This window comes from Carassius carassius, chromosome 45, assembly GCF_963082965.1.
Source record: "Carassius carassius chromosome 45, fCarCar2.1, whole genome shotgun sequence".
In the NCBI taxonomy this organism is placed as follows: domain Eukaryota; kingdom Metazoa; phylum Chordata; class Actinopteri; order Cypriniformes; family Cyprinidae; genus Carassius; species Carassius carassius.
Window position 1 is genome coordinate 22,919,021 of NC_081799.1, and position 24,762 is coordinate 22,943,782.

At 35.5% G+C, this 24,762-nt stretch overlaps 4 protein-coding genes, 1 long non-coding RNA gene and 1 pseudogene across 6 annotated transcripts; 2 read left to right on the top strand and 4 right to left on the bottom strand.

Annotated features, from left to right (window-relative positions):
* Positions 1 to 71: 71 nt before the first annotated feature.
* LOC132127500 (B-cell CLL/lymphoma 7 protein family member A-like) lies at positions 72 to 3,554 on the bottom strand. Its single transcript, XM_059539401.1, has 6 exons — positions 3,322 to 3,554; positions 2,153 to 2,234; positions 1,976 to 2,066; positions 1,743 to 1,892; positions 733 to 839; positions 72 to 637 (listed from the first exon to the last, which is right to left on the bottom strand). The coding sequence occupies exons 1-6, from the start codon at positions 3,411 to 3,413 to the stop codon at positions 566 to 568; spliced, it is 594 nt and encodes a 197-aa protein (XP_059395384.1). The 5' UTR covers positions 3,414 to 3,554; the 3' UTR covers positions 72 to 565.
* On the top strand, positions 2,916 to 7,630 carry LOC132127501 (uncharacterized). Its single transcript, XR_009427533.1, has 3 exons — positions 2,916 to 2,978; positions 6,133 to 6,198; positions 7,602 to 7,630. It is a non-coding gene; the product is annotated as an uncharacterized LOC132127501 (long non-coding RNA).
* On the bottom strand, positions 4,285 to 5,878 carry LOC132127503 (hydroxycarboxylic acid receptor 2-like). The gene has a single exon (XM_059539403.1). The coding sequence runs from the start codon at positions 5,481 to 5,483 to the stop codon at positions 4,494 to 4,496; it is 990 nt and encodes a 329-aa protein (XP_059395386.1). The 5' UTR covers positions 5,484 to 5,878; the 3' UTR covers positions 4,285 to 4,493.
* Positions 7,631 to 8,614: 984 nt separating the features above from the next.
* LOC132127033 (hydroxycarboxylic acid receptor 1-like) lies at positions 8,615 to 10,333 on the bottom strand (annotated as a pseudogene).
* Positions 10,334 to 10,882: 549 nt separating this feature from the next.
* On the bottom strand, positions 10,883 to 14,983 carry LOC132127858 (density-regulated protein). Its single transcript, XM_059540041.1, has 8 exons — positions 14,831 to 14,983; positions 14,017 to 14,127; positions 13,842 to 13,861; positions 12,965 to 13,049; positions 12,635 to 12,727; positions 11,516 to 11,632; positions 11,273 to 11,412; positions 10,883 to 11,185 (listed from the first exon to the last, which is right to left on the bottom strand). The coding sequence occupies exons 2-8, from the start codon at positions 14,114 to 14,116 to the stop codon at positions 11,141 to 11,143; spliced, it is 600 nt and encodes a 199-aa protein (XP_059396024.1). The 5' UTR covers positions 14,117 to 14,127; positions 14,831 to 14,983; the 3' UTR covers positions 10,883 to 11,140.
* Positions 14,984 to 15,123: 140 nt separating this feature from the next.
* Positions 15,124 to 24,723, top strand: ccdc62 (coiled-coil domain containing 62). 2 transcript variants are annotated; one of them, XM_059540038.1, is made up of 14 exons: positions 15,124 to 15,644; positions 15,730 to 15,770; positions 16,406 to 16,543; positions 16,860 to 17,052; positions 17,767 to 17,933; positions 19,296 to 19,397; positions 19,493 to 19,664; positions 19,838 to 19,954; positions 20,872 to 20,960; positions 21,618 to 21,718; positions 22,375 to 22,893; positions 23,336 to 23,471; positions 23,853 to 24,071; positions 24,175 to 24,723. In XM_059540038.1, exons 1-14 carry the CDS (start codon positions 15,572 to 15,574, stop codon positions 24,226 to 24,228), a joined length of 2,121 nt encoding a protein of 706 aa, XP_059396021.1. In that variant the 5' UTR covers positions 15,124 to 15,571; the 3' UTR covers positions 24,229 to 24,723. The 2 variants fall into 2 exon arrangements, with proteins under 2 accessions (XP_059396021.1, XP_059396022.1); XM_059540039.1 differs by lacking the exon at positions 22,375 to 22,893.
* The last annotated feature ends 39 nt before the right edge of the window (positions 24,724 to 24,762 follow it).

Here is a 24,762-nt window from a genome sequence, read left to right on the forward strand (position 1 = left end):
GCTCAGCTGGTTTGGAATTGAGGTATATATAGAGTCATTTTGACGTATATAAAAAAAAAAAAAGCCACAAATAAAAAAAATAAAATAAAAAGCTTAAATCATGGAGCCAGAAGGCACACAAACCAGTAGAGAATCTAGAAACAAACCAAACACCTGCACTATAACCATACAGCAATCTGCAAAGTAGTTAGAAAAACCAACTAGTAGAGTAATTTAAATAAATATTACAAAAAATGTAAAACAAAGAAGATCACAGCAGCAAATCCATCTTTTATCTTGACAAATCTATGCAGTGCACTCACTCTCGTTACTGTTAAACTAATGCTGTAGATCGTGCATGAATTGGGTGGAGCGAGGCTGCAGGTTTCTCACAGGATCAGGTCAGTGTTTGTCATCAACCTCGGTTCACTGGCACAGTGACGTCTGCAAACGTTCGCTCCAGGTGAGAAGATGAAGAAGAAGGTGAAGCTGTCTTTTGAAGATCGGGAAAGTCAAGTGGGTGGGGTTTCCTCATTGGTTTGTGACAGTGATGTGATTAAAACGTGGGCTAGATAACTAGTCGGCTTTAGTTATCCAAGTCCTGAGAAGATGATTCCACTTTACTTTTCTTTGTGGGTGGTGAACCATCTTCACTTTCCTAACAAAACACAAAAAGCAAAATGTTTTCTCACCCTCAAGTCATTCCCAGCCTTGATTATTTTCTTCTGACTTGAAGGTAAGTGATGTTTTTACCTGAGTGTTTGTCGAGGTGTCTGATGGGGACTCCTTCTCCCCTGATAACGGAGTATCTTTTTTGCTTGTTGAAGTCTCTGAAGGGGTGGAGGTGGAGTTACAGTTCCCTGTAAAAAAAATAAACCACGATTGTGATTCATCCAATTGTAATGCATCACATTTCTTTCAGATATTAGATGCAATGTTTTAAATATACCCTCTCTATGAAACTGTACTCACCCTCAGGCCATACAAAATGTAAATGAGTTTGTTTCTTCATCTGGAGAAAATTAGCATTGTATCATTTGCTCACCAATGGATCCTCTGCAATTAATGAATGGGTGCCGTCAGAATGACAGTCATCAATAATGAGTAATCCACGACTCCAGTCTATCAATTAACGTTTTGCTAAGTGAAAAGCTGTGTGTTTGTAAGAATCAAATCCATCATTAAGATTATGTTCTCGATCCATAATAATTGCCTTATCCAGTGAAAAATTAATCTGGTCTGAATCAGGAGAGAAATATGCACAGATCAAGCACTGTTTACAAGAGAAATCAGTCCAAAACAGCTCAAAAACAAATTTGTGGGTAGATTTTGATGTGAGAGGACAACAGGAGAAGAACTTTTTCACTACAGAAATCATATTACAGATAGAGAACCTGTATTTTGGCCAGAAGCGACCGTATGAAGTTAAAAAGCATTCATGATGGATTTCTTTCTTATAAACATGCAGCTTTCCACTTCACAAGACTTTAATTGATGGAGTGGAGTAGTGTGGATTTTTGTGATGTTTTTTATCAGCTGTTTGGACTCTCATTCTGACGGCACCCATTCACTGCAAAGAGTCCACTGGTGAGCGAGTGATGTGCTGAATTTCTCTGAATCTGTTACTACGAGTAAACGAAGATTTAAATCTTGGATGACATGAGAGCGAGTACATTTTCAGCTACTTTTTATTTTAAGGTGAACTATTCCTTTTATTTGTGTAAACAGTAATTTTATTCATGTGATCTGAATGGTTTTCGTACCTTTGTCAGGGGATGGCGTGTGTTCTGCCTTGCACTTGTTTCCATCAGCGTGAGCAGCAGCAGTGGCCTCTGGTGTCGGGCTCGTGCTACAGCTGTTCTCCATCTTCACCGGAGAGGAATCAGCTATTGAGCTCTGATTACTGTTCTCATCTAGAAGGTAAACCACAGCTTGTCATTTAAGAGTCAATACTGTCAAATTACATTATGAATCTTGGCCTGGTTAAGAGACTGACCGTGCATGTCCATCATTCCCGGAGAGGAACTGTTCTCTGGAGTCGTCACCTCTGATCCATATTTCTCCTCTCTGCCCTTCTTTTTTTTTTTCTTTTCAGAAGTCAGAAAGAATATTAATGAACTACAACTGCATGAAAAGAAAAGAATGCACTGTCATTGCACACCTTAACACTTACATCGTCTGACTTTGGTTCAGTCACTGGAACCCATTTGAAGATACGCAGTGAAGTGTCTCCAACCGTCACCCATTTTTTCTCCCTGTGAGTTGTTAAAACAAAGATTTGTAGCCCCAAAAGAAGTACTTCAATGCCTAAATAGCTATTTGGATACTGGTTAGCATTATCCAATAGCTTGCACGGCTTATGATTGTTTAAGAGGAAGTCAAATTCTGATTTATAAAGCCATATATATTTATTGCAATAATTAATACACACTGATTATTGTGCCCAGGAATGAGTATTTAAAAAGTAAATAGGACATTACTGATTTTGTGTTTATAATAAAATAAGTTGCACTTAAATGAACCTGATATATTTATCTGCAATGGGAGTACTTTTATAATGACATAGCAATAGGAGCCATATGAAACACAAATAATACATCTAATAATGTGAGATATTATATAAAAAAATGAGCTTATTAAAAAGTAATATCCTATAAAAAAAAAAGATGGAACCCAAAATAATATGCAAGCAAATATGCCTGTGGTTACAGGAAAAGCTAGGTCTCATAATATCAAAAACCTGCACTCCAAATTATTTTTCTTAAGCAACAAAAATGGGTTTATATGTAAAATGTCTAAAGATAACCAGCTTTGTCTTAAAGCCACATCTTTGAAATGTTGCTTTTAATGCTGTTAATGAAATATCAGTCATGCAGCCGCTCACTTCCCTGTCCCAGCCCCCACAGCGCTCCATGTGTTCAGTTTTATTTGATGTAAAGAGACTCTGAGCTACATTTCAACTCACTGTGTGTTACAGCGACTGTGACTCGCGCGCACAGGTGAGTTTACCCAGCCTTTCATCCTCAAAACACAGATGTTACACATCACAGTGCGCCAAACTGCAGCGAGAAATGGCTTCATGTGACTGCAACGAAATGGCTTCTGGGTTCAACCCACTTCATCTCCATCAAAAACCTTTGAAATCCCTCCCAAACATTAAATATTTTAGTGCATGGTATCGGGTGCGCGCACAGCACCTGGCGTGCGCTCGAATTCACTTCTCAAAAATGACCTTTTTTAATTTCACTCTCTGTTCTTCTCGTTTGTTCTTTCTCTCTCCTCCCCCACAAGCGCATTTTTTCTCCAGTGGAACAAACACAGGGATTTTTCCCACGAGCTTACCATTTTCGTACTTTCTCAATAGCGCCCATAACGCGTTTGATGTCATCTTTGGCTCTGCTCCGGGTCTCGGCGCGCACTGACCTACCAGACATTCCCTCTGCTCGGTAATGTTTTTAGGCTCGCCGGCAGTTCACATACACAAACACACACACACACACACAATGCGCGCACACACACCGCATACAGTGCGCCTGCGCCAAATCCACAGTGAGCGAGTGCTGCTAGCCCCGACTCAAACTCTTTTGTTCTTTTGCCGTGTTTTATCCCTCGCGTAATTAGCGTGCAGTCATTTACGGAATCTTGCGAAGGTTGTTTTTAATGTGTGGGTTTGTCATTTGGTAGCTCCTTTTGTCAATAAGACAGTATGTTTATGAAACATTGAACGAAAACGTGTTTTTATATCAGCATGTTATGATTTCAATATTAAAATCTATTATTATTAGGAATTTTACATAGCCTAGATGACTCAATACAATCATAACAATAATTATTTACATTAACAATAACTTTTAACAATATTAAATGTAGTTAATATTAATACAATATAATATATATCAATATTCTAATAATATAATAATAATTAGCAATATTCATGATTGAATACACTTGGAAACACAGACTTGTCTAAACTATTGTAAACTGAATAGCCTATGTTTGCTTAAAAAATGAAAACATATAGAATTATTTCAGTCCTAATTTAATAAGTATAAATTAAAAATATGCATGTTAAATGTTTAATAGGCAAATATGCAGTAATAATTAATAAAAAGTGTTTTTTTAATCATAGGAAAATACAGAAAATATGACAACAAGATAGGGTCAGACAGTAATAGAAATTATAGTCACATTTAATAAAAAATTAATTAATATCTAAAACATTAAATTTTCCATATAATGTAAATTTTACTATATTTCATTTTCACAATTAAATAATCAGACAAAGCAAGAGGGCTGTTGAAAACATTTATTAAATATTAGTGAGGTCATTTGTGTAGGTAATTGATTTATATAAACAGACAAATGTCAAGGGCATATTTAATGTTTATGAAGGTCACAGATCGATGATTAGGCTACATGAATTAACATCTATCATTGACATCTGAGTAAATATATTAGTATGAATTATAAAGTGTATGACTTAATAATATCAACACTTCATAGTGAATATTAACTTAAGATACATTAGCTGATACTGTAACAGAACTGTGATTGTTCTTCCCATCGTCCTCCTCATCGTCCATTTTCTTTCCTATGAGTTTCATGTAGACTTTCTTGAGGGATCCACTGAACGCTGGGCTGGAGAAATAATAGACGATGGGATTGAGTACACTGTTAAAGTAGGTAAAGCAGACTGTCGTGTAGAAAGCCACATTTGCATCACGGAAATACTGGCACTCACTATACCAGCTCTTCAACACCCAGACAGCGATACGGGAGACATTGCTCGGGAAGAAACATATAATGAAAACTAGAGCCACTGCTAATATAAACTGCACGGCTCTTTTGATTTTGCCCTGTGTGTCCACTGTCTTACTCTTCAGCTGCCACGTAATACAAGCAGTGCAATAGATAACAATGCCGGTGGGTATAAAGAACTGGATGACATAGAATGAATTGTGCCAGTCAGACAATGCATTGTGACCTAAACATATGTTGAAGCTCTCACATTGTGTGCGGTTATTTCGATAGTAGAAATGCTTGTCTGTTAGGAGGTAGACAGTCATGGCTATGATCAGACCCCACAGGCCAACAGAGACCCACAGGGCATAACGCAGACCCATTCGGTTGATGCGGTTGAGAGGGTGGACGATCTTCAGGTATCGGTCCACGGCGACAGCAGTGAGGAAGAATATACCTGCAGCTCTGTTGGTGGCCAAAAGAAAGAGCAAAACACGGCAGAAAGCGTCTCCGTAGACCCAGTCCTTGCCCCTGCGGTAGTAGTCGGCCCTGAAAGGAAGGCAGAAAAGGACCACCGAATCTGCCACGGCAAGATGGGCAAGATAAACAGAATTGGGCTTCCAGGTGTCCCTGTGGAAGAAGAACATAGAGAGGGCGAGGACGTTCCCCATAAGGCCTAAAATGAATTCGACGAATAGTATCGGAGGTAGGACTTCATCCAAGATGGGTGCTTCGAAAGCACAGCACTTTGAAGAGTTATCCATGATTCTGGTGCTGAGGGACTCGGAGAACTTCAGATCTTTATTGTTTCGTCTCAGTACTGAATGTGCCAATGATTCCCCCAAGACTTGGTCTTAAGATGTTTGCTCCAGAGGCGTGGCTATGTCTGGGCAAGGGTGGGCAGTGCCCACCCAATTGAAAATCAGTCAAAGTAAAGTTTTAGCTTAGATTGGCTATTACATTTCTTTCTAAATTATTATTGGCTATTTAAGTCTTAAGCATAGAAGAGGTGCAGTCGGGAACCTTAGGATTTACTGTTTAACATTGCCGCACAATCTTTTCTTTCAAACAGTGCCAATTTTGTGTGCGCTTATTTTAAAATCTTCCAATGTACCTTACACACCAATTTTGTTGAACCATGACTAGATTTGTTAGTGATTTTTATTTTATTTTATTGGTGTTATAATTTACTTTGATTGTGTACTACTAAATTGTAGTTTTGATTGTGTACTACTAAATTAGTTTTTCACTTATATACTAATGTAGCTGAATTGTGTATTAATGTGTGGCATGGATGTCATTTACCCATCACTTTTCTGTCTGCAGTTTCTCTTTATTTTCTTCTGTTAAAAACAGGAGAAGAAACCTTACAGCAGGAATATTTAACTATTTAACTTTTGTTGTTGTTGTCAGATTGTCAGCTCTGGAAGTCATGCTTCATGTTTGCTGAGTTGTCCTCTGTTTTAGATCCTGAGTTGGGTGAGTTACTAAAAAAACATCAATTACACATTACTAATTACTTAACTAAAATAGTGATTAGATATTTTATTTTACATTACTAACAACTTTACTTTTAAGTAAAACCCCTACTAATACCTTTATACAAATGGGCAAATAGTTTTACTGTAAAACCAGCCTGTCTGTGATTGTATTATCTTGTCTTTACATGTATCTTCACTTCTGTATGTGTTAAATTAAAAAGGGATGCTCTGATTAGTTTTTTTGTAGCAGAAATGACTGATTTCTTGTCATTTGGATCAGTCAAAACAGCTTATGAAATAGATTTTTTAAAAGCTTTTATGAGGAGCTCTATCATAATTATGATTAAGCTCAGGTCACTGTTAACTGAATTAAATTAATACCGACTGTTGCATAGTTATTTTTACATATATATGTACATTCTTTGGGTAGATGAAGCTATAAGTTGGTAACACATATAAAATCCCCATTGTAAAATCTACTATGAATTGTATACAATGTTAATAATATCTATATGATGTTTTTCTATTTATGTTAGAAATATATACTTAATATACACAACTTTATTTAAACAACATAAATACAATGAAATTATGTATATGTATGTTTATGTTTTATAATAGAATAGATTTTATAATGTTTATTCGTTATATTTACTTACATAACATCAACACGTATGAATGGCTTTTAGGATAGATTTTCATGTGCATGACATACATTTTTGAGAATGTATTATACATACATACATAAACATGTATGTTTATGGGCTAGATGTGTTAATATATGAAATGTTCCCATTTTTTAATTGGTTTTATATATGATTTTACTTAATATGACAATATATTTAATATGTGGAAATGTAATACATGTACATATGTAGGTTGAGTATTTGATAATCAAAAAAGCTCAAAAAAGTATTTATTTATTTAAAAAATATTTGAATTCATATAAATGAAATACTATTTATCTTAGTCTAGTGCTTTTAATAGGCTTAATTAAAATGCTGTTTTTAAGCGATGCAAATACATATATTTAAGCACTGCATTGCTTTGCAGTTTTTTATTGTGAGTGACAGTTTTATTGTTTCCCCTCTCTCACGCTCTCACTTGACTCTTTAAAAATAAGGGGGAAAATCTCCAAAAATCTGTTCTATTTCTTTTCATATTGTCTTCTGTTGTCCACCCCACATGTCGGGTTGCATCCTCTTAACATCCCTGGTTTGCTCACACACAAAGGGCGTAGCTTTAAGGATCCACATGGACAACAGACCCAGGTGTGGTTGGTAAATGGCCTCAAGGGGGATTTGTGCCTCTTATGGATTTAATAATCATTTGATCTGTTCATGTTTTTTATCCTTTTGTAGGGCGATGGAGTCCGTTCTCTCTTCCACTTGTTTCCATCAGGGTGAGCAGCAGCAGTGGCCTCTGATGTCAGCCTTGCACTTCAGCTGTTCTTCACTGTGTGTCCAGCTGTTCTCATGTAAGGAAAGTAAAACAGAATTATAGAAGTGTATATATGTTCGTATTATCTTTAGACCATATACATTTTTTTATTTCTCATACATCGAAATAATTAAGTAACCCGAATGTCATTTTTGCAAGTGCTTTTTGTTTTTTAATAAAGTGAAATATTTAATTATAAGCACCATAAGCAACACAATGAATAAAAATGGATCCAAAAAATAGCCACAATATCAAAAATGAATAATTAAAAATGTAAGCAGCACTGCAGGTTCAGAGCAGAAGAACAGAAATGTAAAAGCAGATTAAACATTTACATCAAGATATGGAATCAGGATTGTATTCTCTATATTTCTTTATTTACGTTTATTCACTTCAAACAGATTCTCTATTATGTTATCTGCTACATCCATCATAACATCTGTTGATAATGGCATAACTGTAGTGATTACCATATAGTATCAACCTCATTATTTCAAAGCTCAAAAATCTGTGAGACTCCCTCTTCTGGATTTTAGTGGTAAACCATACATCTAAAATGAAAAAAACCTTGTGGATATACATCAAGTGTGCATAGGAAGCTGATTTTTGATAATTTTCATGAGATCAGAACAGTATGGGAAAGTTCAGTAGAGTGGGTCTATTCAATTTTAAAATTGTAAAACATATACATTATTTTTGATGGTGTACACCAAAGTTCATTCCAGATTTCAACTCGTTGAGAAGTTCATGAGAGGAATCTTTATTTATTTAATATAATTCGAAAAAGAAAAACATGATAAATGCAAGAAGTAGATTTGTTCATCATGCACAGCTGTGTGTGTGTGTGTGTGTGTGTGTGTGTGAAATTTGAGGTTTGTAACTTAAACTGACCAGCAGCATTAAGCATTTTAAATGCACTTTTGTGTGATTGCTGTTGTGTGTGAGTGTCTGTTGTCTCTGTGACTGTAGAGTATCTAATTCAGTTCAAATGCATCATTTGCCTCAATGACACTCGTTATAACAGAGTTTCAGGACGTCAGGTGATACGCGAGATGTTGCTCGGGAAGAAACATATAATGAAAACCGCAGCCACTCCTTAGTCCACACACCGTTTTAGTCTTAGAACTGTCATGTAATGCAGGTTGTGCAGTAGATAACAATGGCCGTGGGCACAAACAACTGGAGAACGTAGATAACATTGTGCATGTTGAACCTTGAATTATTCCCAAAGCAGATGTTGAAGCTCTCGCACTGCGTGTGGTTGTTCAGATAGCAGAAATGTTAATCTGTTAGGAGGTAGACAGTCATGGCTATGATAAGAACTCAACGGCCAGCAGAGACCCACAGGGCATAATAGAGACCCATTCGGTGGAGAGGGTGGACGATCTTCAGGTATCTGTCCACGGCAACAGCAGTGAGGAATACGAGAGCAAAATATGACAGAAAGCGTCTCTGTAGACCCAGTCTTTGCCCCTGTGGTAGTAGTCGGCTCTGAAAGGAAGGCAGAGAAGGGCCAATGAGTTCGCCAGAGCTAGATGGGCAAGATAAACAGAATTGGGCTTCCAGGTGTCCCTGTGGAAGAAGAACATTGAAAGGGCGAGAACGTTCCCCATAAGGCCCAATAGGAACTCTGTGAACATCACAGGGGGGGGGGGGTAATGGTCTAGTATGGGTGCTGCTGTGAAACTAGACAAAAGTCAGAGAACTTCAGATCTTTTCATTGTTTCGACTCATATGGCAATGATTCCCAAGAGACTTGTTCTTAAGATGTTTGCTCACATGCAAACGGTGTAGCTGTAAGCATGCACATGGACAACAAAAAACCAGGTGTGATGAGTAAATGATCTCAGGAGGCATTTTGGTCTCCTGTGAATTTATTAATCATATCACTCTGATACTTGGGACTCTCCAAAAGCGCTATTAAAATAATTACAGGAAGGATACTTTACACTTGGGTTTACTAGCAAACAATGAAAAAGAGAACAATACAATTAACAGAGAACGCTTTGTTTTTGTTTTGTTGGTATAACGTGAATCTCACAAAAGAACTGTTCAGGTTATATTTTAATCCAAAATATATTTTGCTTAAAAAAGAAAAATACTTTATATTTAATTAAAAAAAATTTTAATTGTTTAAAATAAGCTGATATTAAATTCAGAACAAATTCGATCATGGTTTGTTCTTTACAAATGCGCCTTTTCCCCTGCAAAATATTTAGTTCTTTTGATTTTTTTTCTTTTAATATTTTTTATATACATTTGTTTAAATAATATTTTTTGTTTCATACTGAGGACAATAAAAATTCACATTATAATGTGCTACTGAAATGTGTTGCCATCACTGACATTATTGTCATGAAAATGTCAGTGCAAATTCTATTTAAAAAAAAAAAATTTAAATAAGCAAATTGCAGGTGAAAACATTTGACAGAATCTTTTTCTATACAACTGAAACCAACTACTCTCTCATATCTGATTTGATTGTACTAAATAATAATAATGATAATGAACATACATGAAAACAAAACGCTTTTCACAAACCCAAATAAGCTTCACAACATCTAGAACAGAAAGTAAATGATAAACATATTTGAGATTCAAGAAAAAAGGCAAAAGAAAGAAGTAGACCGTCAGACCGAGCAGGAGTGTAGGGATGAATCAAATCAGCAGGGGTCTTTGAACCTTCTGCTCATGGCATTGGAGGAGTAGAAGAGCTACATTTGTAGATTTTGTGTGATAGAACTTTGATTCAGGATGCATTTTAACTTTTGAATAGATCTTTTTTGTAGAAATACATTTGTAGAAATTATTTGTATTTTGTTCTGGCATTTTAATGGCAGATGTCAAACATAAAAGATGCATTTCCACCACCTACTGGACTGGAGTAAGGACTAAAGCACAAGAGAGGGATTGTATTGTGGAATGGCGTAAATATCAGGTTGATTTTCACCTAAACTGATTGTAATAAGCAAGCTGCATGGATAATGAGACTTTAAAGTAAGTCAAAATTGTAAGACAAAAATCACATTGACATTGTATTGAATTAACCAATCCGGCTATTTATTAAAATATATATATATATATATTTTTTGCAGAAGAAATAAATATGTACGGAACGATATGAAGGTAAATTATTTTCTTTTTTTGTTATTACTCTTTCGAAATGCATTTGTAAATCATCAAACTAAAGACCCCAGTGTTCCATCGGAGGCAGTGATAAAAGAAACGATTCACAATAGAAGTGTGTCGAATGAGACCGAAATTTATTAGTCTACTGTTTGCATGTGAGAAATGCTTTAAGTCACATCATTCCAGACCTTTGGCAACCAAGAGACAAAGCATCTATCAAGAACTGAAAAACCCCAAGGATGAAGCCAAGTCCACGGAAATTCCTTACAGTAAATAAAATAGATATAAAAGGGCTTTTATGACAATGTGTACATTTGGCCAGGTTTGCTGTGTCACGTCGCATCAGTTTCAGTAAAAGTTCATATTGGGCTTCACTTTTTGACCTCTCCAAGATCGTCAATGCTGTCGTCGTCCACCTGTGGGGTTAGAGAACATGTCAAAAACGACTTCGATAAAGGTTCTTCTGGTCAGATTTTGCAGCTGGATCTGGGATGTTGGCTTACCTCAGGCCATTTTTCCTGGATGACGTCGATGATGTCGTCTGTAAAGTCTCCCTGAATGATGATTTCGTCTTCTGCTGTCACTGAGGCACCGCAGGAGAATTTCTGAGCAAAGAACCTCTGAGCCTCTTTAAGCTCAATGTCTGATGTGTGTGGATCACAAAACAACAACAACAACGTTAGCACAGGGTGAAAATACAGATGACAAACAGTAGGACAGTCTTGTAACTGCAATCACAGCCTTACCGAAAGTGGCCAGGCCACACACCCTTGTGACGTATTTCTTTTTAGCTCGTGGGATTTTTGCTATTGTGACTTTTTGCGGGACGGTCTTCTTTTTCTGTTTAATTTGACCTCTTCCACCTATAAAGGAGAAAAAAAAAACGAATATTCAATTATAATTTCACAGTCAGACAAACACAAATATTAAATATATGTCATTGGTGTTTGTTGGTAGCAACTAAAACATCGTTACAAAACATCGAATAACATCGTTTCGGTTTCTGAAATAAATTTTTTTATGAAAATTTTAAACAAATGAGAACTTTAAAAGTTGCCTTGGCAATTAACTGAAATAATTTAAAATACTTAAATTACTAAAACTTAAAAAAAAAATTATATATATATATATACATTTTAAAACTAAATATAAAATAAACAACCAAAACTAATAACATGACAGAAGCCCAAACTAAAACTGAAAGTATAACAATAAGGGCTAATAAAAAATATTAATAAATACTATATTAATTGCATACAAATAATACTAAAATAACACTAATAGGTTTAAACTGATCTTAACATAAAATTTAAAAGGAATTAAAGTAGCCTGTTATTGAAGCTTATTTTAATAACCAACAACATAAAGCTAATAAAATACTCCCCTTTAGCTATAATTTAACTTCAAATTTTAAAACATAGGAGTAATTTACCACTTACAAGATGGGGTTTTAATAAAAGTTATCGGTCCATGCAGTAGAAATGCAATAAAAAAATCAGTGCTATGTGATGATAAAAAAAGAGAGAGAAAAAAAGGACTGTTGTGAAAAAAGGTAGGAACAACCATAATGCACTGGGCTCAATCAGACATTAGTTGTGATTACTATCTGTACTATCTGTAGTTTTGACAAAAGCCCTGGCACTGTCAAAAGTTGACTGTATGATGCATTTTATGTCATCTTGCAAACTTTTGCTGATGAATAAACAGATATATTGGTGCAGGTAACTTGGAACATTGTAACAATACAAAGCTGGTTGAAAATCTGGCAACCTACCCTTAAAGACATTCAAAAAAAAAGTAGTGTGTAATGTGCGATATGCACCAATCCAAATCATTTTCGTTTATATAAAAGAATAATGTTTAACCTCTCTTCTGTTTCTTCTTCTCCTCTTCCTCTCCCACAGCGGGTGCCTCTCCACCACCTCCTCCTCCTCCTCCTGTTGTTTCCTTCTTGGGTGCTGTACTTGCACAACAGTAGTGACATCAGTGAGCAAACTACTAACTGTTAAAGCAGTGCATGTCATAATGGTGCCCACCGAATATTCTTTGTCTCAGTGTCAAATATATAAAAGACACAGAGATCAAACATTCCTGCAAGAGTCAAAACTAGGGAGGCATAAATAAAATGATAAGCAAGCACTTAATATGACTTGGTGACATTTTAGAAAAGTTGATGTGAAAGAAAATCTACTTACCCAGAGTCAGTTTAGCAAACACATCAGGAAAGTTCTTCTCAAGCCACTGTTTGCATTTAGCCGGCTCAGGCATATACTCGCAGTACTAGCAGAGCAAAGCAGATGCATTTTATTCATTTGCTTTCTACCAACAGAATGTGTTATCATTTTTAAAGGAATAGTTCACCAAAATATGAAAATTTTGAGAAATATAGCATTACATCAATTGTTGACCAACAGATGCTCTTCAGTGAATGGGTGCCGTCAGAAGGAGAGTCCAAACAGCTGATAAAAACATCACAATAATCCACACCACTCCATCCATCAAGATGTTTTCAATTTAAATCATTGCTTCTTGACAAAATATTAGTGCATAATCCTTAATAACGAGTGCATCCACTGCAATCAAATCCAATTCCACTGAGATACACTACTTTTAGAACTGTTTTCGCTTGTAGACATTGCATGATATGTGCACATTTCTCTCCAGATTCAGACTAGATGACTTTTCCAAAGGAGAAAGTAATTATTATTAATTGCAGATTTGTAATTTAACTGGGAGCAGTGGTTTAAAGTTAAAAATGCCTGTAAGGTGGGTCTGTTTAGAACAAAGACTCAGTTTCTCGCTTCACAAGATGTTAATTGATGTACTGGAAATGTGTGGATTTCTGTGCTTGTTGATTATTGTGATATTTTTGATCAGCTGTTTGAACTCATTCTGATGGCACCCATTCACTGCATTGGTGAGCAAGTGATCCAATACCAAATTCCTCAAAATCTTTTCCCATGAACAAACAAACAAACTCATACACACATTGGATGGTCTGAGGGTGAGTACATTCTCAGCAAATTTTCATTTTATTGGGTGAACCATTCCTTGAACATGTGATGTACTCACCTCTACTGGCAGAGAACACACTGCAAGTAAAACAGGAGAGAAATGTTTGTATTACATGACAGCGAACCAGAATTATTAAGTCAATACAATGTTAACTTTTTTTTATTTAATTAATATAATCAGACAGTTAGCATAGGCATTGCATTCATTTTTTTTTTTTTTTGCACTTTCTCACCTCCACAATAGAGAACATTCAGTGGGTACTTTGCATCTGGGTCGGCCCGATCCACTTTATTTTCTGGTGACCCCGACTCTGCATTCTCAGTAGTAGCCATATTACACAAATCTACAATCAATACAGAAGGGTTATTTTAGACTGACGCACAGCTGATGCACAGAGACCAACACTTGAATTCTAAGCTATGGCAAAAATCTATTCTAGGCTAAAATGTGCATTTAGAAGATATTATTCACGAACACCTAGAGTAAAGTGTTTAGTTTGCAAAAACTGCAAAACCAATTTATTGTCTTTATAATGCATGCAGAGTTGTGTTCTGTCTGGTTATACTTAGAATTTATAACAGATATAACTAACCACACATCAGGCATAAATGGTTGGGTTGATAGTTAAATGTCTTGTCAACGATTTATCCATCTAATTGCAAAAGGCCCTTCTGACAGATGTCACTTCAGCACGATTTATCAACCTTGGGTGAATTTTAATAATATTTTTTAAATTAATTAGACTCCCAAAACGTACTATTTTGGTTAACAAAATCACAAAAGATGTTTTAAGTAACGTACATTAAAAGTACATTAAGTACATTGCTTTAGGGACACTAACCAACACACTATGATCAAACGCAATGGGTCTGATTAAAGGCTTTTCTTATTACACTAATAAATGAATTCAAATATCGTTTAAAACTCTTTTAGTCACTGACAGTGACTTGATTCTAGAAGCCTCCGAACAAGGATCACTCATTCATTAGCCAGCACTGCTAATCAAAGCTCTCGTACAGCAGCCACGCGCTCCAGCTCATACATACCGCGTCGATATAAGCTCAGTAAACCTTGCTTTTGAGTAACACATTGATCATTATTAAATTAACTTGTGTGGATGCTCCATAAAGGGTGAAAGAAATGTTGTTGCTCAGCACGCCTTCACTGTCTGATTTGGCTTTGGGTCCTGACAACGGCTGTCTAATGCAGCGCAACAACGTAGTTTGCGCTTTTGCCGTGTTACGTACGTACTACGTGATTAAATATTTTCGGGTTATACTAAAATAATAATTAAAAAATCTGTAATGAGACTTTTATATAAGAAATTTTATATAACCGAATGAAAAGCATATGTATAAACAGAATTTTGAACTAATATTTAAAACCAGGCATCTCGTTGGACAGCCCCGTTAAGCGCGGATCCTAACATGCCGTTTGAGAATTCGAAAATAATCACCCGCTTCTTATTACATACATTTCACACTGAATCTGAATGCAAATATTTAATTGCACACTTTTTAAAAGTTAACAGTGGTTTTGATTATGAGTTAGGCTGTTTAGGTTGCATTTATTGTTGTTTTTTAATCCCGAGTGTTTGTTTACACTTAAATAATGCATGTTTAAAAACAATCAAACTAAACTGTGTGTCATAATCAGGCACCGATAACAAGATATTGATATTGTGCATCGCTATGATGTTGGCGCTGCTGTTTTGTTCATTTAAAGTGAAGTTAGTAGTTAAACCAAGTCTTGTCTGCTAGTTCAGACATTTGTCTGTCAGTGTTTCAATGCGAGACGTGATGGAGGGTTTCAAGGAAACAAGAAACTCTAAAACCCTTGGAAGTTTTTCGATATCAAAAGGTGATAAACCTCATGTAAACAAAGTAGAAACCCCTCAAATATAAAACATGATGATTATTCTTTGCATTAACTCATTCATTTACAGGATCTCCAGTGGAGCCCTGGCACAGTACTCCTCTAAAAAAGGTTGGTTGGTTGGTTGTTTTTTAAAATTGTTTTACGTAAAGTATCGGTCATTAATGGATAGTGAAGGGCCACTAACAAGTGTCTATAATACACAGAGACTCATTCGATACTATCTCAGGATGCAACTCATTAAGTTGGTTGAGAGAGTGTACAGAGCTGGAATAAATTGCATGTTAACTTTGAAGAAGCTAAAAATAATATTTAACATTTTTAGTCACTATATAATCCCATTCCGTTTGTGTTATTTGATGCTTGCGATGAATCTATGATGGTGCTAAAATGTTGAAAACAGATGTCTTGTGATGAGCACAATAGCTAGAATTCTGACTGATAGCTAAACTTTTAAAAATAATAATGCAAAATAACTATAAAGGAATGTTTTCTCTCCACTTTTGTTATAAAGCTTACATTTTCTCTTTAAACATATTAAATACTAATTACACATTGAATGTGTATTGTGTATTCTGTTTGCATAGTATATATAGCACATTGTTGATTTATCTATATTGTGACGTGTTCATGTTCCTTTGTATTTATTGTAACCTTGTTTTTAGTTCAAGCAGTTATATCTACAATTTAATACTTATTGCTGAATAAAAGATTTGATTCTGAGCTTACGATAGTCCATTCTTCAGAACCTTTTTGCTGCTAATGAGGCGCCAGATGTTTCCTCCACCAAACTCAGAGATGAAAACAGAACAAGGCCTGCAAGACTGAGTCTACATGACCTCTCAGAACCAATGTCCTCTTTCTCATTAACACAGGATTTCCAGGTAACACGTTTGAAGTGGCTTGAACTGAAATCCCAGTTTTCCAGAATATAATTGTATTTTAAAGGAATAGTTTACGCAAAAGGTTTGGAGAAATTTAGCATTACTGATGGATCCTTTGCAGTGAATGGGTGCCGTCAGAATGAGAGTCTAAACAGCTGATAAAAATATCACAATAATCCACAAGAATTATTGTGCAATCAGCAAATTTAGATTTTTGGTTTAGCTATTCCTTTAAAACTGTGAATGGCATGGTAACTCCTGGATGACTTTGTGTTTTGGTTAACTAATTATTAACCTGTTTTTGGGTTGTTACTAGATCCCAGTTAATGGATTGGAGGTCTCCACTATCCAGAGGCAGCGTCTGGAGCTGCAGCTTCTCATAGCAGAACTGAAGGACCGCGACCAGGAGCTCAACACTATGGCAGCAGCCCATCACAAGCAGCTGCTGTCCTGGGAGCAGGACCGTCAGAGAGTGCTGATCCTGGAACAGAGATGTGCCCGACTGGAGGGTGAGAGTGACTCCAGAGCAGGGTTAACAAAAATGAAACCCAGACTATTATAAGCATTTTTGTTAATTGAAATAAAGCTGACATAAATGTGAAAAACTAACTAAAAGAAGTTGAAGCACTACCATTATTAACTGGAATTAAATCTAAAACTGAAATAAAAATAAATTAAACTTAAATGGTAAATGTCAAAAACATTACAACAAAATTACTTACATTTAAAATTAATATGCTTAACTAAAATGAAAACTGAAAATATAGAAATAACAGCTAATTCAAGAATCAATAGTATAGTAATAATCGTATAATTAAAATATTAATAGCACTTCTCCAGTTGCACTGCAAGTTCTGCATTTATTTGATCATAAATGCAGTACATATTGTAAAATATTATTATAATTTCAAATAACTGTTTTCTATTTGAATATATTGTAAAATGCAACTGCTGATTTTTCAGCATCATTCCTCCAGTCTTCAGTGTCACATGATTCTTCAGAAATCATTCTAATATACTGATTTGCTGTCGAAGGAACATTTCTTATTATTGTCAATATTGCAAAGAGTTGTACAGCTTAATTTTTTTAATATTTTTATTTTTATTTTACAGTCAATAATGTATACTTGCTGATTAAAAGTACTAATTTCTTAAAAAAAAAAAGAAGTCTTAATGATCCCAAACCTGACTGGTAATGTATTTGACTGCTGGTGTTTTCTCAGATGAGCTGGAGAAGCGTAACGAGGTGATCAGAGCTCTCAGTAAGCGTACGAAGGTGGCTGAATCGAGAGAGAAAGACTTGTACAGAGAGCTCAACAGCAGCCAACAGCAGCTTCACGAGCTGAGCTGCACACAGATGAACACCACCAGACATGAGCAGGACTTGGAGGTGAAGTCAAATCTGTTTTTAGGTTTGAACTTTTGCCCCAGCATGTTTCATTTACTTTTCCCATCCCTCTATCTTCCTACATCATTACTTTCCACTCTCTTTATCTTATGGTAAAACACTCCATAAGGGGCTGTTCACATATCGCGTCTTTTGCATGATCAAGTTTTTTATTTCAAATGTAGATGTGCGGAAGGCGTGCATAGTTTGGTCGGTATGTGCACACGGTGTGACATGCCCATTTTTTCCAGGGATGTATGCACTGCATCGAGATAAAAACATTTGAACTTTTCAGAATGCTGCAAGCGCATCGCGGGTCATGTGACAAGAACCAACCAATCAGCTTCATCCTTTCCCATAACAACATTGAAAGTTCAGCCAAGATGAAGGAACAGCTGATCATAACTGTACAGGGTTAGCCAGTTTTAAATATATTTAGTAGCAGAGCTACTGCAAGTTAGTGCTGCAAATCCTTTTATTCTTTGCTGAAACTTCTGCTCTTCATGGAAAGTGCAGGTCATGGTTGCTTAGCAATGGCAGATGCCTCCTGAGCACAAGAGCCTGAACGCTTTGGAAAAAAACAGAAAGCTGTTTTAATAATAATAACAACAATGACAGTAATAACCATATTTTGTAAAACAATTGCACTGTAAAATAAATGTTATAAATATTATTTTTTGCTTTAAACTACAGATGGGAAATTACAATAGTTCTTTCCTAATTTCTACACTTTAAAGAAATATTTAGAATTTGGACTGCATTTAACCCGCTAGCTTTCAGCAATTCATACTGCACTTTTAAGCTTTTATTTTGACCGAACTGGCAGTAGAGCTTTTATTTTGAAGGAAAATTCTAGCTTCAGTGAAAACAGGCTCACAGAAACATGTCTCACTACAAATCTAGTGAAATGCTGTAATCCTCTGCGATGTAAATGAAGCATAAATAGTGGCCATTGTGTTCCTAAATGCATGCTAAACTCACAGCACATGCAATAAATGAGTTCACTGCATTCACTGTGAACGGAGCCGTTCTGAGGCGCGGAAAACACCATATCATGAGAAATGTGTGTACTTCACTTTAAAACATGCAGCAAAAACAGACTTGATGAAGGGATTAAGCCATATTGTGCTTTGTTTTAGCTTGTTTGATAGATACAGTACTGTGCCAAAGCATAATGGCCCAAATCACAACAAAGATCTTTTATGTTAGAATAAGAAGTTACTAAACTTCACTTTCCCGGATAACCTTTTGTTCCATATCATCATGTGACCACAATAATATCGAGACAGTTTTGCTATTGCAATATTTCATTATTGGTAATATCATTACATCCCTACTTGTTCTTATAATTTCTGATATTCATAGGAGCGGAACCAGAGTCTGAACTCCACGGTCATGATGCTGTCATCACAGGTGGGGCAGCTGCAGGTGCGCGAGGAGGAGCTCAGCTCCATGCTTAAACTGAAGGTAGAAGAGACTCAAACACTCATGCACACATACATTATCTTAAATCCTGAGTATTCAGACACATAATGTAAGCGCATGATTTTTTTTTCTACCAGGATAAAGATATGATTGAGGCCACCAATCACATTTTAGAGCTGTCTGGTCGTCTTTGCGAACTAGAGAAATCACTCGAAGAGCTGCGAACACGTGAGAGCAAAACACTGCGAGAAATGGAGGAACACAAACACCGTTTCAGAGAGAGCAGACACAAAAACGCACAGCTGAAAGGTAGACATTGTTATTTCAAAATCTCTCGCTGTGTCCAAAATTGAATACTGTATAGAAGCTGCTTTGAAACTGTCTTTGCGACTGTTAAAAAAGTACATTCTAAATGGTGTTCTTGTGAATCTATTCATGCTGGATTCATCAGGATGTTGTCAGTACGTTTCATTTTTGTGCAGCCGAGCTTCAGGAGAAAACCATCGAGAACAACAGCCAGAGAGAAGAGCTCATCCGCTTTAAGCAGGAAAACCAGCTGTTGAAGAAAGACATCACTTCTGTTGAACTTCAGATGATGAGTATGCCACTACTGCATGTGTCATAGTGTAAAATAGGCTCTGTTTCCAACCCTAGACAGCATCATAGATGTGCTTCAGACACAGAAACATCTATAGAAACATTGCATCATGTTTTCTTCACTAATCAGGCGGTCCCAGATTTGACACAATTAAAAAACATTTTTTTTGTTCAGCACCCAAAATTATGTAATTAAAGTAATCACACACACATTAACTCAGCATTTATTTATATGTATTGTATTTATTTTTATTTGACTATTTGGTTGCTATAAAAAAAAAGTTTGTGTCAACTTTTCAAATCAGTTGATGTAATATTTACTTTAAGTACTCCCCGTTTGTTTTTAAATAATTTAAGAACAAATTCACATTTACAGTTCTTTGATGTTGTTAAATAATCACATGAAATGCATGTAAATAAATGCAATATCTGATCTTTTTAAATATATTTGAAACATTTAATATTGTAACCTTTTTTTCTGCGTTTTTTTTTAAATGATTTATTTATTTGTTTTAATTTTATATTTGTATGATTTAATTATTAATTATAATGTATTAATTTAATAATTTAATAAATTATTAATAAGCTTTTCATCAACTCATGAAGTTGATCTAGTTTGGGCACCCTTGTTATTTTCAAGTAACTGCACGAATGTTAATTAAAAAATAAATGAATAAATACAAATCTGAAAATTAGCTAGCAGGCGGTTGCTTTAGATCTTGTTATTAATGCCTATTGCCAAAATTTTTTAATTTGTCTTAAAAATGTAATGTGTGAAATTTTTGAAAGAAAGATTCACCCTCCCTGGTTTCAGAACAGAGCCATTAAAAACTGATATAAACCGCAGATGCAGAAACATATTTTACAGTCTTATGCTCACTGTTTTAAATTAATGGACGTTGTGGTGTCTGTTGCCCAGATGAAGATAAAAGCTGGAGGGATGATTTACTTGAACTCTCCCGATCAAAACAAGCTCGAGTGGAATCTGAGCTGCTCTGTCTGCGGCAGGTACTGTGTTTCAAAACTCCCTCTCTTTACAGTACATCATCCAATGCCAGCCAGCGTTCATTTTTAGAAATCTCTGCCCTTTTCATTTGCTTCAGAGTCGTATTTCCAGTTTTTCAGCATGCTTGCAAGACTTCCTGCATTCCTTTTTCATGACTTAGTGTTTTAAACATCGTCGTGATCTCTTCTAAAACAGCACCATTAATCTTGAAAGAACAGGTTATAACCCAGTGTTACTTTAGTATTGAGATGCTATTATAGTTTTTATATTTATATAATATAATTGTGTCTTTTTATTTAATTATTTTTATTTAGTTTTTTGTTTTGTTTAGTTTGAGTCATTTTAGGGCTTGAAGAAAATTACTTGCCTTGTCAATTAGCTCAAATAAGATAGTTTTCCCCCCTGTATATTTTATTGGATTTCAGTTAAAGTTCAAAGTAACAAAAAAGTATTTTATGGCTTTAGTTAGTGATGATTACACTTTTTAAACCTTTTTGCCCTTTTTATAATGGGCCTTTTCATGTTTCTCTTTAATCCTGATCCATATTTCTGTACTTAAAGCATCAGAAGTGTTCTGATTGGTTAAGATTTTCTTCACACCAAGTCAGAACATAATAAATGATTGATAGGGTTATGATTATTGCATATGTTTGTGACAGGTCTGTGAAAGCCAACAGAATGACCTCCAGCTGCTGAAGTTGAACTTGGAGAGCGCCAGAGAGACACTCCGACATCATGAGGGTCAAAGGTCACATGAGAGGTGGTCATCTACAACAAGCAGTGTTTTATAAAATCAAATGACTTATTTCTGTCCATACCAATGTTTCAGTATTTCTGTTTGTTTGTTTTACTATTATTCTTTTTTTAATATATTGAATTGTATATTTTAAGCTTAATTTTAGTTAAATTTTTAGTAAATTGTAATAAAGAGAAATTTAGTTGTAGTACTTCTGTTGTTATTATCTTTTTAAAAATATTACTATTTAAGTCTAATATATTTTTATTTAAGTTTTAGTAATTTTATTTTAAATTAGTTTTTATATTTTATATGTTTAGTTTTCATCTTAATTTTTTTATTTAATAATTTATTTAGTGTTTTTTGTAATTTTGTAAAATATTAATATTACTATGTAGGTTTAATATAATGTTTTAGTTCAGTTTTCATTCATATCTAGTCAGTTTTATTATGAATTAGATTTTATTTGTAATATTTTCTGTTCATTTAATATTACTTATATAGGTTTAATTTATTCTTAATTAGTTTTTATTTAATTTTCAGTTTGTATTTCCATTCAGTAATTTTAGTTCTTATTTAGTAACTTATTTCAGTTATTTGCCAAAGCAATATTTCCAACTTTTTAAATCGATTAACCCAGGTCTAGGTGTCTTGAGTTATGAGTGTTGTTGTGTTCGTAGGGCTGATTCTGGTTTAGGAGACAGTCATGTGCTAGAAAACAGTGATCATCAGGAAGGGACAGAACTTGAAACAGGGCTAATGTCCACCCTGTGCCATAGCACAAGTGGAAATGCCCCATCGATTTTAATGCAGCGGCCTTGTGTTGAAATGGAAACGCAGACTGACTTTGAGCATGACATTGGCACAGCTTTGAGCACCACAAACCATGAATTCACAGAGCTTTCAGCTGTAGTGGAAAGCTGCTGTGGTGCCAACATTAAGAACAGCTGTGCGACTAGCCAGTGTGACATCAATGAACAAGAATCACCCAAGATGGAAAGAGCGAACAACTGTGTTGAGCCGTCATCCCAGTCTCTCTGCTGTGATAATGCTGACAGCCCATCAGAAGAGCCACACTGTCAGGCAGTGTATTGTGACACTAGAGCTGATGTGGATTTAATGGCTGTCATTGACTATGATTCAGAGACAGGAACTCCTGTCTGTGTAGTCGATGTGGATATCAGTCCAAGAATCTCTTGGTAGGCTTCTCTAGCTTTATTAAACCATCTTGCAAGTCAGGTCGAAATCATAGTTTATACAAAAACTCTAATAAATCTGAATGCAAAGTTGCTTGTTTGTCCCCCCACCCGCCCCAGTTAAAAGCATTTACATTTGTGCATGTGGCAAATGCTTTTATCCAAAGCAACTTACATTGCATTCAATTGTGATCTTATCAGGTCATGGATTTCCTGGGAATCAGACCCACAGTGCGGCAATGCTAAAAGCATACCAATTTTGAATATCATTTTTTGGTGGCTAATTAAAGGAGAGCTTAGTTTTACTATGTCCTACCATAATAAAATCCATTGCCCTGAATATTGCAGGTTTTAGGTATGTTTTAAGATCAAGCAGGCAAAAAAACAAAAACAATGTTGATTTTGTTGGCCTGATCGTAACCGTGACTTTCTCTTCATTAACTAGCACAGCAGATCTGAGCCTTCTTCATCTGGATTGCCCCTCCCCCTGTCACAGAAGTAGGCGGAGCTCTGTCTGTTTACCCGATTCAACGCTTAGCATTGAACTCTGTGCCAATGATGTAGCTCGCCATAGCAATGAGGTAGCTCAACAATACAATGCAAAAATACAACTCTATCTGTATTTATATAGAAAAATATACAGATTCCTGTATTTTCCTTCTTGAAAAGTATAACCCATGTGAATTTTGTAAATTGCATTACTTTTTTCTGTAAAATAATAATTAAAAAATATTATTATTATTATTAAATGTTCCTTTTTGTTTTACAGTACCGTAGCATTATTGCAATAGTAAAATATTTCATTAATACATACTAATTTTGCATGGCACAAAATTGTATTGTTGCAAAAGTAATAGATTTTTTGATTAATGTTTTTAATTTTAATAATGATGATGATGATTAAATACTTATTTTGTACAATACAATATTATTAGCATCTCGTGTGTTTTCATACCACGTAGGAGGGCTACAGCTCGTCCACATCACGTTTACAGCGTCTGCTGGCCGAGTCTCAGGAAATGGTGGCAAGTTTGGAGAGTTCTACCAAGAAATCTGTGAGCCCAACGAAACCTCAGAGCCCAATGAACCGTGATGTCATTTGTCACCTCCAAAGTAATCATGGCAATGGCAGCCACTCCCAATCCTCCAACCATAGCCAGGAGGGCAGACAAACACACGGGGTACCCATTACATCACAAAACTCATTTACATAACAGTTTAATGCATAGGATGCTTCAAGATGAAACTGCAGCTAAATGGCATTTTCTCCTTATTGTCCTGAAGGAAAGAGACTCCCAGATCGAAAGCAGCCCACGTTTGCATCAAGGAAACAAGTAATGTGGTCCATAAAGCCACGAGAAGCAGCGAATCCCCGTTTACTTCCATCTTCTCCACAGCTTCTGAAAATAAATCAGTTCTTTGCAACCAAAGAGGAGTTTTGTGAAGCTAACAAGTAGTTTTTACAGATTTACATTTTTATCAAAGTTTATTTTTATGATATGTGTATAAAATAAGCATTAATGATTAATGCTACAGAAGCACTACCTCTGAACAATGTAAAGACTGTCGTTATTTATAAACTACTTTCTTCAAGTGTTAAACCTGTCATACAAGATGACACTGTGGTTCTGGTTGTTTTTTTGTGTCATTCCAGTTTCACTGTCATCAAACAGGTTTGGTTTCAGAGATAATGAACTGTGATGTGGCTCTTGTCCTGATCATTGTTTTACACCTGAAATGCAGTCTTGTTCTCGCAGTAAGGACAAGGAGCCACCGAAATTTACCTAATCTCAGGACATTTGAAAGAACAATAAAGGTCTTTACATGCGGTCATTAACTTTATTCTTTTAAGAGTGACTTTAATTTTAGTGT